We start from the raw sequence: 16,838 nt of genomic DNA, 5'->3' as shown, positions 1-16,838 counted from the left end.
AACACTTTCAGTATCCAATTTTTCAATAATCATCTTGGATATTTTCACTTTTCAATATTCAACTTTTATGTTTTCATTGTTGAAAATCACTTATCTCTAATTTTTTCTAATATTGAAATCATGAAATATAAATATTGGAAACATATGAAGTGACTTTTGAAAAAAAATAAAAAATTGAGTACCAAAAATATTAAAAATAACTATTGAAAATGTCAAAGATGTATATTAAAAATATGGAAGGTGAGCAGGGGAAAAAAAATGGGGTCAGAAAAATCTCAATTCTAACTAACAACTATGGTCTTTTTCTAACATTTCATAAGATTAGAGTCTTCTGTTATAATTATTATTTGTAGAAGGTCTTTAAATATTATTTTCTCTTTATTTTAATAAAACCGATCCCACCTCCGTTGCTGCCCCCTCGCCCTTATCCATATCTCTCCACTTTCTGCTACCTTCTAGCTTCTACCTATAAAAACCCCCTCCTGTTTGCGAGAATCCAAACCAATCAACAATTATTATTATCACTCTTAAAAGTTTCAAGCTTTCAAGTTTCAAGGATCAATGGCTGATATAGCGATGTTGGTGGCTGAAGAGTATGAGAGGAGAATCAAGAACGCAAAGAAGGCTCCTGCTGTTGGTGGTGGTTCTGGTGGGTCTGGCTCTGACGAACGGCGTCGTTTGGAGGTGGTTCATTCGGTGGCTCAGGGGCTGAAGCACATGTTTGATGAAGAGAAGAGACAATTTCTGAGTTATAATTGGGTTTCTGAACCCAGAACCCAGATTGGTGTTGCTGCTTCTCATAGCTTCTTCTCTGCTTGAATTCATCCCTTTCGTCAAAATCTGGTGTTTGGATTTCAGTTCTGTCATGCTCTGCATTTTCTGATCCTTCCCCAGAATTCTTGCATATACTTATAGTTCCAATCAAAGTCAAATTTTACATTTCCAAGTATGATTACATGAGAATCATTCAATCTGTGTCTTTCTCTCTGTTTTCGCAGTGTCCAAGTGTTTGATTCTTAATTAGATTGGTAAAAGTGTGAAAAATTCACTAGTCAAAGTGATCTTACTGATCTTTTTTTTTTTCTTTTTTTTTGTTTGACCGAAAGTGAATTTGTTTATCAAAAGTTGGAAATTAATAGCTCACGTCCACGTCTCAAAAGTGAAAGGCTAGTAAAGGTGTTTGCAAAATATGCTTTCAATTGGATTTTCATATAAGCATAATAAATGCCTTGATAACATTTACACTCTTTTGAATGCAAAAAGCTGGATTCAAACAGACCATAATCAAATAATTAAAGCTCATGGTTACAACGGGACCAACAAAAATTCTCATAGGGTTGACAGATTGGGAGAATTGGGGAAAAAGATGAGAGAAATGAAGGAATTTTTTTTAGACTTTGTGGGACTTACATTAGTTATTTGTTTTTAAATATTATTTTGGCGTGGCTTTTTCATGCTCTGTGGGACTAATCCAGAGCTCATCATTATTTGTGTTTTGTTTTCTTCCTCACCTCTTGTTCTCCCAATTTTGAATTTTAATTTTCTTTTTCTTCATAGAGATTTAGAATTTTGATTCTCTTATTTCGACAATCATTCGAAACTTAATTTAATCTTCCTCGTTATTTCAAGTATATATTTGGCATTTTAATTTATTTAATTTTAAAATAATATATCTTCATTTACTCGTTCCTTTCAAATTGTCTTTTTTTACCCCCTCGTTCTTTACCCGATTCTTTTCTTCCATTTATAATGTTCACATCTTTTTATTTGGACATTCACTAATAGGATATCTGAAAAAGTAAAGTATATTTTTAAGAGGAAATGATAATAAAGTTTGATCCTTAAAATGATATATTTTTCATTCATTAATAAATTTATTTAAATTATTAAATTATTTTTATTAAAAATAAATAATTCAAAATTTTTATTTAAATATTAATAATTTTTTCTTATATTCAAAATAATATAATAATAAATTATAAATTTGATAATTTTTATTTATTGTTATACTCTTACAAGTGTAAGAAAGAAAGTTATAAATATTTAAATAAAATTTATGAATTATTTTTTTAACAATGATAACTTGATAATTTATTTAAATTTATTAATGATAAAAAATTTATTAACAATTTCAAGAAAATTATAATAATTTAAGATTAAATTATTATTTATATATTTAAGAGGAATTTTATTATCAATTTTTTATTTTTAATAAAAAAATGTTGAATAATAGCAATGTTTTGATTGGATGGAGGAAAAGCAATACTCTAGCAAAAAGGTAAGTTGGATGCTTGCAATTTGCATTGAGGCTGCACAATAATTTTCCATTTGAAAGGAGATGAGAGAGAGAGAGGATAATTTGGGTCTTAGGCCCATCAGTTTTATATTGGATTCTTTTTTTAATAACAAATTGCAATGCCAATATTGGAAGCTAAGCTAAATTCTCTCTCTCTCTCTCACTTACACCTCCCTCTCTCTCTCTCTCTCTCTCTCTCACGCATATTGGGAGCCCATCAGTTTTATATTGGATCCTTTTTTTTTGGGGGGGGGGGGGGGTTTGACTGTGCAGAAATGGAATAACAATCTACGGAAGACTTCGGAGACTCACGTTGTAAGTTGCAATGCCAATATTGGGGGCTAAGCTAAATTCTTACATATATATAAATTGGGAGCTAAATCTGACCATTTATACAAGACTTGTTTTTTCGGGAGGGATTTTTTATTTTTTTTTTACCATCATTTTCGGAGGGGATTGACAAGGGCAAAGAATTAAGAAAGAATGACAAATGAGGACACATGAAAAATATCAAAGATATTTTAATATCGAGTTTATAACTCAAACTTCAATATTTACAACTAATGTAAATATAAATAAGCGACACATCCAATATAAAAGTGGTAGGCCATCAGACTTGAATGAACATGGGAGGTCGCTTATCGTACAAAGGTGTTAATAATTAATACTCCCTCTATTGAATTAATTTATAAGGTATTTTTAAACAAACTCATGCATATCAATTAGATTTATTAAATATAATTTACAACCTTACCTTTTTAAAACAAAAAATATAAATTTTTAAAAATATTATTAATTTAATACTTTCTTCATGAAAAAATATTAAAAAATATATGAAAATGATAATATTAACAAAGTATCATTAATGAAATTTTATTTTTATTAATATCTCTTATATTTTGGGATATTAAATTTTTACAATATTCTTTTTATAATTTGAAAAGAACGGAGTGCGTAATAAAATGAAATGATTCATAATATCTCTTGCCCAAAAGAGATCGTTTTGATATTGCAGGCCAATATAATATACATGTCTAAAGTTCAAAATGAAATTGGTCTTAATTGAGTTCACGAGGACTTGTGTGAGCATTACACTGCTTAAAGTTCATAAAAAATCTCAGGTAAAATAATCTATAAACTTGAACCTCATGCAGTGTTGTTTCATTACAATTGGTCGCTCATTTGTTCTCTTCACTTAAACAATCGTTCCCTGTTCCTAACAGGAAGTAATGAATGGGTTAAGAATCACAGGACACTTGAAAGAGCAAAGGAAAGATCACTTGATTAATCAAAATGTACGTTGGCCTGTGGATTTTCCAAGCACTTGTAATTCGGATTCTCAATCAAATTTTAAAGCTCCTGGCCATTTCTTTCAGACACAGTGAATTTTTTTTTTTTTACTTTGTTTCATTACATGCCACCTTTATTATTGTCCCCATTTAACTCTTCCAATCTTGTTTGGCTCATTTTTTACTTGATGATTTGACCCTTGCTTCAAATTTAAAATGCATCAATTGCACTTATAACATAAATGAATTACCCACATCTTAGCAAAACATGTATAAGAAGTCATTATACACTATTAAGTAGATGAATTTTTATCTTTAATTAATAATTATTTGTTATTTATCCTCTAGTGATTAAAAAATATTGATTAATCATTACTTAATTGTTAATTATTAGTTAATCCATACGCTTCCTGATTTATTACTTAATCGTTACAATTTATTATAATTTTTAACACTTTCTACGATTATTCACTAACCATTTCACATTCAAATAATTACTTAATTATTAGCAATTTTTTTATAACATTTATTAAAGGTGTTTGCTTACAAATCCAGGGAGTTTAAAACATGATCTGATAGTTGAGATGCCTAATGGAGTAATAGTTAAGGAAAAATTAATTTAAGAGAAGCCTAGTTCACGTAGTTGATTGTGACTCAAAAATCAAGTCCAAATAGTTTATTATCAATTATATGGCAATGTTATTATATTATTACAACTAGTCATTACATCAACTTCATTTTTTAAGGGAACAAATGGCTAAGGTTGCAACAAAAAATATCACATATTAACTCAACTTAAATGTTTAAGTTGATATGTCCTTTTACACACACACACACACACACACACACACACACACACACACACACACACACACACACACACACATATCAAAACTAACTTTATATGTATTTTCAATTATATAATATATATATATATATATATATGTGATCTATTAAACTCAATTTTTTCTAATATAAAACTTTTCACCACAACTCCATTTTTTTTCCCCTGAAACACCCCAACTCAAGTCCATTCATATTTGAATATATTAATAATTTCTCCTTCTAATAAAAAAGTTTATTATCTCTCTCACATTAAAGATACTTCAAACATCAAGTCTTTATTAAACCAATGTGTTCATTTTTTAGGTTTTAAATAGTGTGGTATGTACAATTTCTTTTTTTTTTTGGGGTAAAACGTACAAGCTCATGTTGCTGTAACTAAGATCAATTCTTTTCCATGGGCTTCAAATGAGTGCAAATGATATTATGCAAGTCTTAGATGAAACCAATGAAACCAATCTTTGACATCACTGATTACCAACTACAAAAACTACAAATATATGAAACAAATTAAAGAGAAGCAAAAATATAAGAAATGATAAACAAAATTTAAAAATTAAAAAAGAGCTTGAAAATTGAAAATTAAAAATTAAAAATAGAATTGAGTTTAAACATGAGAACTAAAAGTGGGCTTCTAAAACATTATCACTCTCAGTCAGTTTTAAGCTTTAAGCCCATTCTTTTTCACCCGAAGTTTTAGCCCATCCTTACATTGGATAAGATAGGGTGGTGTTGAATTATGTTTGATACTTTTTAAAAAGTTCGTGATTTTCTCCCTTTCAATGTATTTTTATTGGTGAATTTAAATTCTTGCATTTTATGTTTTCAAAATATGGATTTAATTAACTATCTTCACTATCATATGATTCATATTAAATATAAAATCACCAAAAAAATGTTGCACAAAAATTATATTTTATTAACAAATGGACAGATACATTTATTTCTTCATACATAGAAATATTAGAGGGTTTGTGTGTGTGTTTATATATGTGTGTATATATATGTATATAGCTTTAAAACAAAATGATTGTCAGTTACTGATTACAATAATATAACTAAATCTCAAAAAATACAAATATAATGTAATCTAAATTTTTTTGAAACATGTCCACAATCTTGTCTAAATAATTTTATGATACAAATACAAGATAAATATAATCATATATATGATCTGAGTTTTCAATAATTTTTACAGTTACTTTATATCATTTCAAACAATAATAATAGTACGAATTTCAAAATATGTTACAATTCCAACATGGCAGAATTTTATTAAAGTTTGTTGGATGTGCCATAGTTTTAATTAGGTTCCAAAAAATTCTGAAATTTTACTGTAGGCCCATAACACTGAAATGAAATAAATTTTCTTACTTGAATGGCCAAAATACCCTTTAATTATAATTAGTGTTATAGAGATAATAAGTTAAGTTACATTTTTTACAATTAATATATTAACATAATGACAAATTAAGTTACGAGATTTATAAGTAACGTTAATGGAATAAATTTAACTTCTTTTTATTGTTATAATATTATTTATAAAAATAATAACTTAACTTATTATTATGGAAATATTATTTGTAAAATTTGTAACTTAACTTATTATTTTACTAATCTTACTTGTAAAAATTGTAACTTGATCTATTATTTCAGTTATATTACTTATAAAAATCATATCTTGACTTGTTGTTATTATAATACTGTTATTTATAAAAAGCATAACTTTACTTGTTATTCTAGTAATATTAATTATAAAAATCACAACTTGACTTATTATTTCAATAATGTTAATTATAATTGAAGGGTATTTTAGTCATCAAGCAAGAAAATTTATTTTATTTCAATGCTTCCGGCTTACAGTAAAATTTTAGAATTTTTTGAGACTTAATTGAAATTATATCATATTCAAGGGACTTTAAATAAAATGCTTCCCTCCAACAAAGTGTGATGCGGATTGCGCGTATCACTGTATTGTATTGGTTAGTATCCAAGAGCTATATTTTGATTTTATCATTTATGAGGGCAAAAAATCAACTGTGAAAGTCCAAAATGTGGTTTTCTTATGAGCTTGATTTATAAGCGCGATTTTGGACAAAGTTGATTTAATCAGAATTCAGAATGCAGTAGCATGTGGGAGTTGTTTTTTTTTAAAAAAAAATCACATTTTGGGCTTTCAAGTATAATTGATTTAATCAAAATATGGAAGTTTCGATAAACTTGTTTGAAAAAAGTTTTTAGAAAACCACATTTTGAACATTCATGATTAATCTTTGAGAAAATGACAATTAAGAACTCTTAAGAATATTAATCCTAATTAAGGATCATAAAATTTTTTATTCCAATTAAGACAAACTATATTTTTTTTATCTTATGGTCTTTACTTGAGATTTCAAAATTTTATTATTTTTAATAGGGATTAATATCCTTAAAATCCTTAATTGTCATTTTTCCTTAATCTTTTGAGCTATGCAAGTAGGCACTTGACCCCATTGTTGTTAAACTTTCGTTTGACAAACAAATTATAACAGTGACTATGAACGAGATTAATTTTTATTTTTTGAAAAATTTGCTTCTAAACTATTTTTTATGCATATATGTACATTATAACTTATAAGAAGAAAGAAAGATTAGTGAGAAAATGTGCAAGAAATATGTGTGTGTTTTACATAAAACTATATTTTTGGAGATATATAATAATATTTTTGCTAATTTAAAGAGAAGGCCAAAAAAAAAAAGAAAAAGAGAAGGCAGCCTCCTCACCTTCTCAACTTCCAATTTTTAAATGCTAATAAAATGTTATTTAAAAATAAAAATTATTTAAATTCATCCCATAAATTAAATTTTATGAAATATTTTTCTAAAAGATGTTAACCCCAATGTTACATTTAAAAATAAAATTCATAATATATTGAATTAATCATGACCGCTTTGAACACAGTTCAACTATAATTTAATTAAAAAAATTTATATACTTAAAATATTTATTTTTAATTAAATTAATATATTTATATCTTTTATAAATTATTTAATTTATAATAAATTATTATTATTAATATTATTAATATATTAAAATTTATATGTGTTAATTTAATTGAATAAAAATATATTAAATATACAAGACTAACTATTTAAATCTTGTCCATTCAACTATTAACTCTAATGTTGTTGAAATTGGACCGGAGTGCCGACCAATTCTATAAAGAATTGGCCTATGGCCAGGTGAAAATTGGCGGAAATCGACCAGGCCAAAATTGGTTTTTGTATTTTTTTTTTTGAAGAAATCACGACAACCCAAAAGCGTGTTTTTTTGTATTTTAATTTGTCAGTGGATGGTTTTTCTTCAGTCTCATATATATGTTTGATAATATATTAATGATTATAATTAATATTAAAGGCTCACGTTGGTTTAATTAGACAATTACCATGACATACTTGATAATGTTAATTATTTGATAATAAATTGTTTTATTATATTGTTGATGCAATTAACTATAAATTTAATATTTATGATGAGAATATAATTAAATACTCCCCCACTTTTCTATTGTTAGATAAATTACTATTTTTTACGTGTATTTTTTCATAAGAAAAATCACTCATTACAATAAACGTTTATTATGCATTTCATAAATTACCTTTTATAATTTATGTTAACGAGAAACAATTAATATATGCTTATGTTAATTAATAAAAAATATTTTTATCTACTTTTTTATTTTCTTAAATTATATGATACAATTTTTTTATATATATAGAAACAGAGAGAGTATTATTTAAAATATTTTTATTTTACTTTTCATACATAATCTTAAAATTTTTATTATTTAAATTGAGACCGATTAAATAACAATCTAACTACAATTCTCTCTGCCTCAAATTATAAGGTACTTTTAAAAAAAAATTTCAACACTTTGAATAGATTAAGATTTTATTAATATACTAATTTTAATATTATTTTTTCTCTATCTATAATCAATTTTCATCTCTTTTCTTTTTAACATATTAAATGATGGGTATTTTTAAAAGTTTATATTTTTATTTTGGAAAGATAAAATCGTTAGATATATTTAATGAAATTTATTAATATATAAAATTTTATTTAAAAGTGTTTTATAATTTGAAATAAAGGGAGTAGTAAATTAATATTTTCAACAGTTTAATACGTGGTTCAGTTCTGACAATATTAATTAACTCTTCAATCACTGTCCCGTCCAATCTAATAATATGTCCGACGTTTAAAATGCAGGATTTTAAGATTAGACGAGGGAACAGCTTTTTAAACATTGGCCCGACACTGATCCAAAATGATCTCAACAACCAAGGAACGTGGTCCCTCAATGTCATAACTCAATAAGCGAGGAGAAAAGAATATTCATTCGAAATAAAGCGTCCTTTTCAAAGCAGTTACGATTAGCAAAAGCAATTTGAAGACCTGGATGGTTTTTCTTCATAGACTTGAGGAAGGCAATACAAAGATCTAATTAGAAAATTAGGAAGATCAAAATCTTTATTTACAAGGATTTTATCTTTCCCAACTTCAGAAAAAATAGTTTTTCAATTCAAAGCAAACCTTTGATATTTTTTTTTAAAGAAGTTCAGATCTACTGTTAAACAGTTTACTAACTTAGATAATTTTGATTCACATGCTTTTATGGATATTACTTGTGCTCTCAACAATTTGAAGATTATTAAAAGTATTCTTGATGGAAGAAATTCAGATCCTGAGATTTTGATGTTCAAAATTGATTTAGATCATCTATTAAATCTTTTCAAAAGTCACTGGGGAAAAGAATTTACAAACAATTGAAAGCAATGATTAAAAAAAAAAGATAATTGTAACCTTTCATCTGTTAATTTTTATTTTCTTGTATGATTTTTATTTGCGGTTGTTCCTATTAATTAAATAAAATCTCAATACGTGAGTTTGACGAGACATTATAACAACCAATAATAATTGATATGAAAATTTGCTTTAAAAACAGAGAGAATGACAATAAAATTCCAAAACATAAAATTCATGACAGTAAAATCTTTGATAAAAATTTAAAAAAATAAATTATAAATATTAATTCAAACTGTTATAAATAGAAATTTTAACTGCAATAAATTGAGAGTTACATTTAAAATTCAAATGTCTTATTTTTAATTAAATTTCTGAATTTATAACTATATCTTTTAGAAAATTTTGTGAAGACCTAATTATAATAAATTCATTATTTTTAGATTATTTTAATATTATTCTCCCTTAAAAGGTTTAGCTAGCTAAATCAATCAAGTTGACTCAAAAGTCTGGCAATTAATTTGATTTCTTAACTTCCTTTCAGCGTAGGACCATCTTTTAGGTGTTATTTAATGATATAAATGTGGGAGAAATTAGCACTTGACTCTCATGTTTGACTTTTGGATTAAAGAAAAAAAATATGCAAAAAAAAAAAAAAATTTGTCAAAATCATCTATCTAATATTTTTAAATCAGGTGCATTAGTACTCATTATTTTTTTTTTTTTAATTTAACGAGTGCATCTTTCTCCAAACCTTTAAAATAGCTTAGCATCTATTAACGTAAAAGCGAGATGTTCAGTCAAGTAGAAAAAATTACAATAAAGCAATCATTTATTGAACTTTAAAAAAAAAAACACAGAAAAAAGAGTAAATCATGTTGATGGGCATCGTCGTTTGCTTTTGTGTTGGACCATCACAATGCAGTTTCATTTGGATTAACTTTGAAAATATACATCTTTGAGAAAAGAAAAGCAAACCACCCACCAATTTCTTTTGGGAGAATGGCAAATGAACTTTTTTAAAATTAGAAAATGATAATTTGACCTCTAAAAATGTGATATAATAACAGCAAGATTTTAAGAGACTTCTTTAATATTAAATTTTTGTATAAAATTATTTTAATACTCATCTATAACTAATTTTATTTAATTTATAAGTTTGGTATAAGTACTCATAATTTTGATTTCATCAGTGTCGAAAATAATTTAAAAAATTATAATTTCTATCAATAATTTTTTTCATTCAGTTAAGTCAAACTAATTTTATATGATTTATAAGTGTAATATAAGTATTTGTGAGTTGGGATTCACCAATAATTAAAATGATTTAGAAAATTATAAATTTTTAAATAGTAGAGGAGTACTAAAATAATTTCATACAAAAATTTAATCTAAAAAAAAATCCCTTCTAACCTCACTATTGTTATCTCATTTTGCAAAATCAAATTATTATTATTTTATTTCAGGGAGATTTATATATCATTTTTTTTTTCATTTTTTGAAACATAATCAAACGAGCACAATCCAATACAAGTCTTTAGACACACTAGCAAGGGTTTGTTCTAGTTTAAGGAAAAGTTTGTAATTCAAGTCCTACGTGTGCAATAGCAATTAATTTGTCAATAAAAAACAAGTCCTCGTATAGGTGCGTGCAAAATTATTGATTAAATTAATTTGGGTCAAAGATTTAAGATACTATAACTCATGAAAAATAAAAGAAAATAAAAGATGTCGATCTCAAATGTTTTTACATACATTTACTCTTTTCAATCCTTTTTATAAATTACTTTTAATATATTTTATTAAAACTAAAAAAAAGTTTTAAAACTTGTTATCTCTATATAAAAATTTAATAATTTTACCTGTATTAAATGTACTACATACTTTATAACATTTACACACTTTTTCTTTTTAATATTTAATGGGAATAAAAAATTGTGATAAAAAGTTAAAAGACATGTTTCATAAATAAAAACAAAAAAAAATCATTTCTTCTCCACCTTATAAATAGTTCTGGAGAGTATGTTTTAGAGGAAGGTACTCTCTCTAATCCTTTTTATAAATTATTTTTAGTATGTTTTGCTAAAATTAAAAAAATTTAAAATTTATTAAATATCTTAAAATTTAACAAGTTTTTATATTTACTCTTAATAAATATTTTTAAATTTCATTGTCGATATTTTTATTTAAAATATTTAATAAGGATAAAAATATAAAGAAAATCACTGAAAATTAAAAAATATCTTATAAATAGAATTAAATTTTTTTTTCCTTATCTTATAAATAGGATTAGAGAAGTAGTATAAAATAACTAGATTAATTTGTATCATGTTGATATTTATGTGGAAGCAGTTTGTTGAACATTCTGTTTACTATGACTGACCAAATTAATGAAGCAATATGGGGTCAGAGATTAATTACATGTCTATCTGATTGATAATTAATGACTCGGAGCTCACGTGGATGAGAATCGACTAAAGTTGCATTGAATGGTCATTCATTCAACTGTTGATCTTCCTTTCCTAAACCAATAAACAATTTGATTTTTTTTAAAAAAAGGAATATAATGAGATCCTTATCTATGAACAAGCCAAGTAGAATTTATCTATGGTTTGATAAATTGTATCATTAATAGTTCCACATATAAGCAAGAATTTAGGGAGAAAAAGTAACAAAAAGAAAATTAATGTCCTTTTTTAAGTTTAATAGTTTAAGTAAGTTGATTCCCTATCTAGTAAGTCTATATTGTCTAGCCTAATGGAGAGTAATTTTTTCAAGATTTAAACCCGAGGTATCATATTTAAACGGTTATAATCCTTTTTAATATATATATATATATATATTATATATAAATTCTTGTTGGATAAAGATGTCACTAGCTTTCTTGAATGGGATGTTTTATTCAATGCATATTACTCAACACCTGAGTTTTGAAATGGATGATAGTAATTGTACAATAAATTAAATTGCTATTACAAGTTTTTGGATTTGAATTAAATTTTTTATTTGGATACATAAAAATTTATGAATTTAAATTTAATCCATGTCTTATAACTTTGTTGTAATTTCAAATTTTTTATATCCTTGTTACTTAAAATTTTAACAACTTCAATCCTACCATTTTCTTTGTATTTTTACTACTTGTTGCATTTGTAACTCTTATTTCTTTTCTTATTTATAGTTATTGTCTCTCACTCATCAAAGATTAGATACAAGTTTATCACTTTAAATCCTTCGTTTTGTCCAAAAAAATGGGGCCAATTTGTTTAAAATAAAAAAAGTAATTTTGATAAATTCAACAGAGATTTATATTTAGTAAGTGACATAAATCCACTCACTTGGTAAGTATCTTAATTACAATCATTAAACTTCACAAACACTTAAAAATTATCAGTATATGTTTTCCTAAAAGAATTTCAAAACAATTCTCATGATCACAATATTCATTATGTAAGATGTCCTCTGAAAAATTTAAGATTTAATACTTTTTGAGTTTTATATGATAAAATTTATGACAATTGTTTGATTAAATTAAATGAATGTTATTGTGTTATGTGAGATTGATATTTGTGGAGTGAATAAATTTAGGCCACTGACCACATCCAAATTTAAAAGAAAATAATCATAGCTTGAATTAATTAAAAAAATTGTTTTCAACTTATACAAGTTATTTAAATTAACTTTTTAAGAAAATTATTATTTTAAAAAGCTAACCTGATTAACATATATATTAAAATAAGCCTTTTCAAACGATGGTTACACATCATGTTTAGCTTATCAAAATTACTTTTTCCCTTAATCTTAAACAGACGGATCCTATTCTTTTTAACATTTTTATTATTTATGTTTTTCCAAACTGAATAAAATCATTTTAATATTTCATCCAGCCGCTTAGAGGACTTGAACTATGGACAGCAGCCCCTCAGGCCTGCCTCTTTTGAGATTATAATTATATTATTCAATCCAATTAAAAAAATATTACTCCCCTAATCCTAAATTATGGGAAAACTTTAAAGGATTATCGTTATTTTAAAACATAAAATAATTTAATAAAAAATATTTTATTATTAACTCAAAAGTAAAGAGGAAATTGAAATATAAGTTTAAAATTATGTTAAATAAAAGTATTTTTAAAAGTTTATATTTTAATTAAAAAAATAAAATTATAAAATATTATTATCAAATTTTATTAGTATACGTCAATTTTGTCTTAGATTATACGATTTGGGACAGAGGAGGTATTTTTAGAGCCGGTAATTCGGGCGGGTCGGGCTTATTCGAGCCGGGCTCAATTCGGGTCGGGCTTATTTGGATCGGACTTAAAGTATCCTACCCCTTCTAAAAAGCCCATATAGCCAAGCCCGGCTCTAACACCTTCGGGCTTCGGGCTTATTCGGGCTGGCCCGAATACTTGAAACTTTTTAAAAATATTTTTTCTATATTTTTTGAACCAATTTTAATTTTTAAACAATTCTATTAATCATAAAATATTATCTTAATTTTAAAAGAATAAAATAAAAAATAATTTATTAACTTTGTATTTAAGTAGCTCTGTTATTATTTTGTTGTATTATGTATAATTTATTCATGAATGTTTCCTTTACTTGTAAATTAATATTTTAGTTGTTTAAATATTTCTCTTATCATAGTCATATATAAATATTTTATATATTTTAATTAAATTATATTATTTTAATTATGATTAAGTTGATCCTAATTCAATCACAGTTACACTACTAACTTAAAATTATTATTTCAATTAGTTTAAAGTTTTTAATAACTTTTAAGTAAATTGTACTTTTCATTTTTATGAATATAAAAAAATTACCATCATTATATTATATAAAAAAATTATTTAATTATTAGTAAAATATTATTTTTTTTAAAATTATTTTTCTTTAACTTTTTATATTGTTTAACTCTTATATAAAAGGGATTCTTATTCTAGTTTACTCTTAATTTTTAACCAAATCTAGCATGGACAATAACCAAGTAATTATTCAAGAATATTATTCTATTTATTATGTTTATCTAGTAGTAGAGTCAGAAATTTATACATGCCTAAATTTTATTTTTAAAATTATTTTCAATTTTATTTTTACTTTAAAATTAATTATCTTAATTTATAAAAAATATAAAATTATTTTTTTACATGCAAATGATTTATAGGACTCAAAAATTTTTTTAACAAAAACTAGGTCTTAAAATATTAAAATCAATATTAAAATATATTTTAAATATTATTTTGAGATATTTTATTGATTAAAAATAATAAAAATATGAAATATAAATATTTTAATTTTTTTTTAAAAAATAACTACATTAAAACACTTATATATATAGTATTTTGATATAAAATAATATAAAATTTAAAAAATTAATTAATATTTATCATATTTTATATATTTTTTAAAAAATTATTTTTTATTCGGGTATTCGGGCCAAATCCGAACCCGATCGGGCTTGGCCTGAATTTCCTCGAGCCTATTCGGGCGGCCCGAATAGGCCCGAGCAATAAAAAAATAATATTTTTTTGGGCTTAGTCCTAAATTTTTCGGGCGGGTTCGGGCTGGCCTGTCGGGCTCGACTCAAATTATCGGCTCTAGATATTTTGGTAAAACAGTGTAAAAATGCAGAATTGACAGCTCGGAAAAGTCAACAAGCAAGACCAATCTTGTTAAAAGATAAATGTTGCCACCTGCCACTCAAAGAATTAAGAGTGAAAATGACATTTTGGGAGAAAAAAAAGAAAATGACATTTTGGGAGAAAAGTGATCCGATTTAAAATAGAAAAAATTAATCATTTATTTTTTTACTCAAGCTGAATTTTAATTCATGATAACTGGTTACTTATAATTTTAACTTGATCATAATTTAATCTTTAAACCTTAATTTAATACAATTCAATTTTTTTTAATTTAAAATATTTAAATATTAGTCTTCATATTTTAAAAATAAAATTCTAAAAATTAAAATTATTTTAAAATTTAAAAAATAATATTTTAAATTACTAAAAATTATATTCTTTATAATTTTAATTTAAAAAAATTAATCTTTTAGTCCTTTAATGTTTAACACACATGTGACTTATTCCCCCAACTATAACTTGTTGTAACTCAATCCCTCAACTATGACTAAGTTTCTCAATTTTTGACTTGCTTATAATTCAGTTCAATAATTTTTGTAAATTTTTTTCATGTTAACTTAGATTCCATATCAAAGAGCAAAAGAAAGGTATTTTAAAGCACTATATGATCATTTCTTTTATTCCTCTTATTTGATAAGGATAATTTTTTAAAAAAATTTTAAAAATAAAAATTGAATTATAAGTGAGTCAAAAGTTAAAAAACTGAGTCACAGCAAGTCATAGTTGAGGGATCGAGTTACAAGTGAGTTAAAAGTTGAATGATTAAAATATTAATTTTCTTTTTTTATTTTCCAAAATATAGGGATTAATTTTTAATTCCTAAAATTATTGCAATTGAGTTGCACTGAGTTAAATTTTAAAAATTAAATTATGATCGAGCTAAAACTATAAGGACGATTATAATGAATCAATTGAGGGACAAATTATAAGAATCAAATGATGAATTTTCTCTTTAAAATATAACATTGACTTAGGGCTTGCTTAATTTGGATAACCTTAATAACAAATTTTAGAGGTCAAAATCATGATTTTGTAAAAATATATCTAAATATTCATGTTACATGTCAAAATTAATTATGAATCCAAAATCATGTTTTCCTTAAAAATATTCAAATATTCATTACACATGATAAAATTAATTATAAACCCAAAACTATAGTTTTCTTAAAAACATCCAAGCACTACTATATATTCCCTTCATTAAAAAATGTAAGGTATTTTTTAAGAAGTTGAATGTTAAAAAATATAATACATTTTTAGTCTTTTGAGGTGTAATCATTATTTTTTTAAAAAAAGTACCCCTATTAATAATGACTTTATATTTATTGTATGGTATTTAATAGGAGTAACTATAGAAATATAGAGTTAGTTTGAAAGTAAGTAACTATTTTATTGAGGGTGAGATTCGGTTAAAAATATTTTATATTTTTAAACAGAAGGAGTATATGTTAAAATCAATTGTCAACCGAAAAATGTACTAATTTGATTAGAAGCAAGTAATTTAAGTATAAGATTAAGCACCTTTGTTTTCTCCTTAATTAAAATAATATGAGTTCTTAACATAAAAATAAGGGAAAATTACATTCAAGTTATACTCAATACAATTAATGACTTTTAGGTCTATTAACAACTGAGCTTAGAAAAATGAAAGTACAAACTCAATTACTAATGAATTTGAAAGTAATTAATTTTATTGAATGGAACCTTAAAGTAATTCTCCCTAAAAGTAAATGAGAATATTGTTATACTTTTTGCTTGAATAAAATTAATATAAAAATAAAATTCAATGAGTTCGCGAAGTTTAATTTTTATCATTTTAGCCTTTTATATATTTTTTTAAAAAATTATTACATCTGTTCTTTAGGTTTTGAAATATAGATTGTCTCTCAAATTAATCAAATGTATAAAATATGTTAATGACTTAACATATATTTGTCTATTAACAACTGAGCTTAGGAAAATGAAAGTACAAACTCAATT

At 24.7% G+C, this 16,838-nt stretch overlaps 1 protein-coding gene across 1 annotated transcript; it reads left to right on the top strand.

Moving 5' to 3' along the window:
- Positions 1-482: 482 nt before the first annotated feature.
- Positions 483-987, top strand: LOC129308751 (uncharacterized). Its single transcript, XM_054950094.1, has one exon. It carries the CDS (start codon positions 562-564, stop codon positions 817-819), a length of 258 nt encoding a protein of 85 aa, XP_054806069.1. The 5' UTR covers positions 483-561; the 3' UTR covers positions 820-987.
- Positions 988-16,838: the final 15,851 nt, after the last annotated feature.

The sequence above is a fragment of the Prosopis cineraria genome, unplaced genomic scaffold, assembly GCF_029017545.1.
Source record: "Prosopis cineraria cultivar Desert tree isolate PC_DT_omini unplaced genomic scaffold, ASM2901754v1 PC4, whole genome shotgun sequence".
In the NCBI taxonomy this organism is placed as follows: Eukaryota; Viridiplantae; Streptophyta; class Magnoliopsida; order Fabales; family Fabaceae; genus Prosopis; species Prosopis cineraria.
Note: the sequence above shows the minus strand (reverse complement) of the source record. Positions and strands in the feature narration are given on the sequence as shown.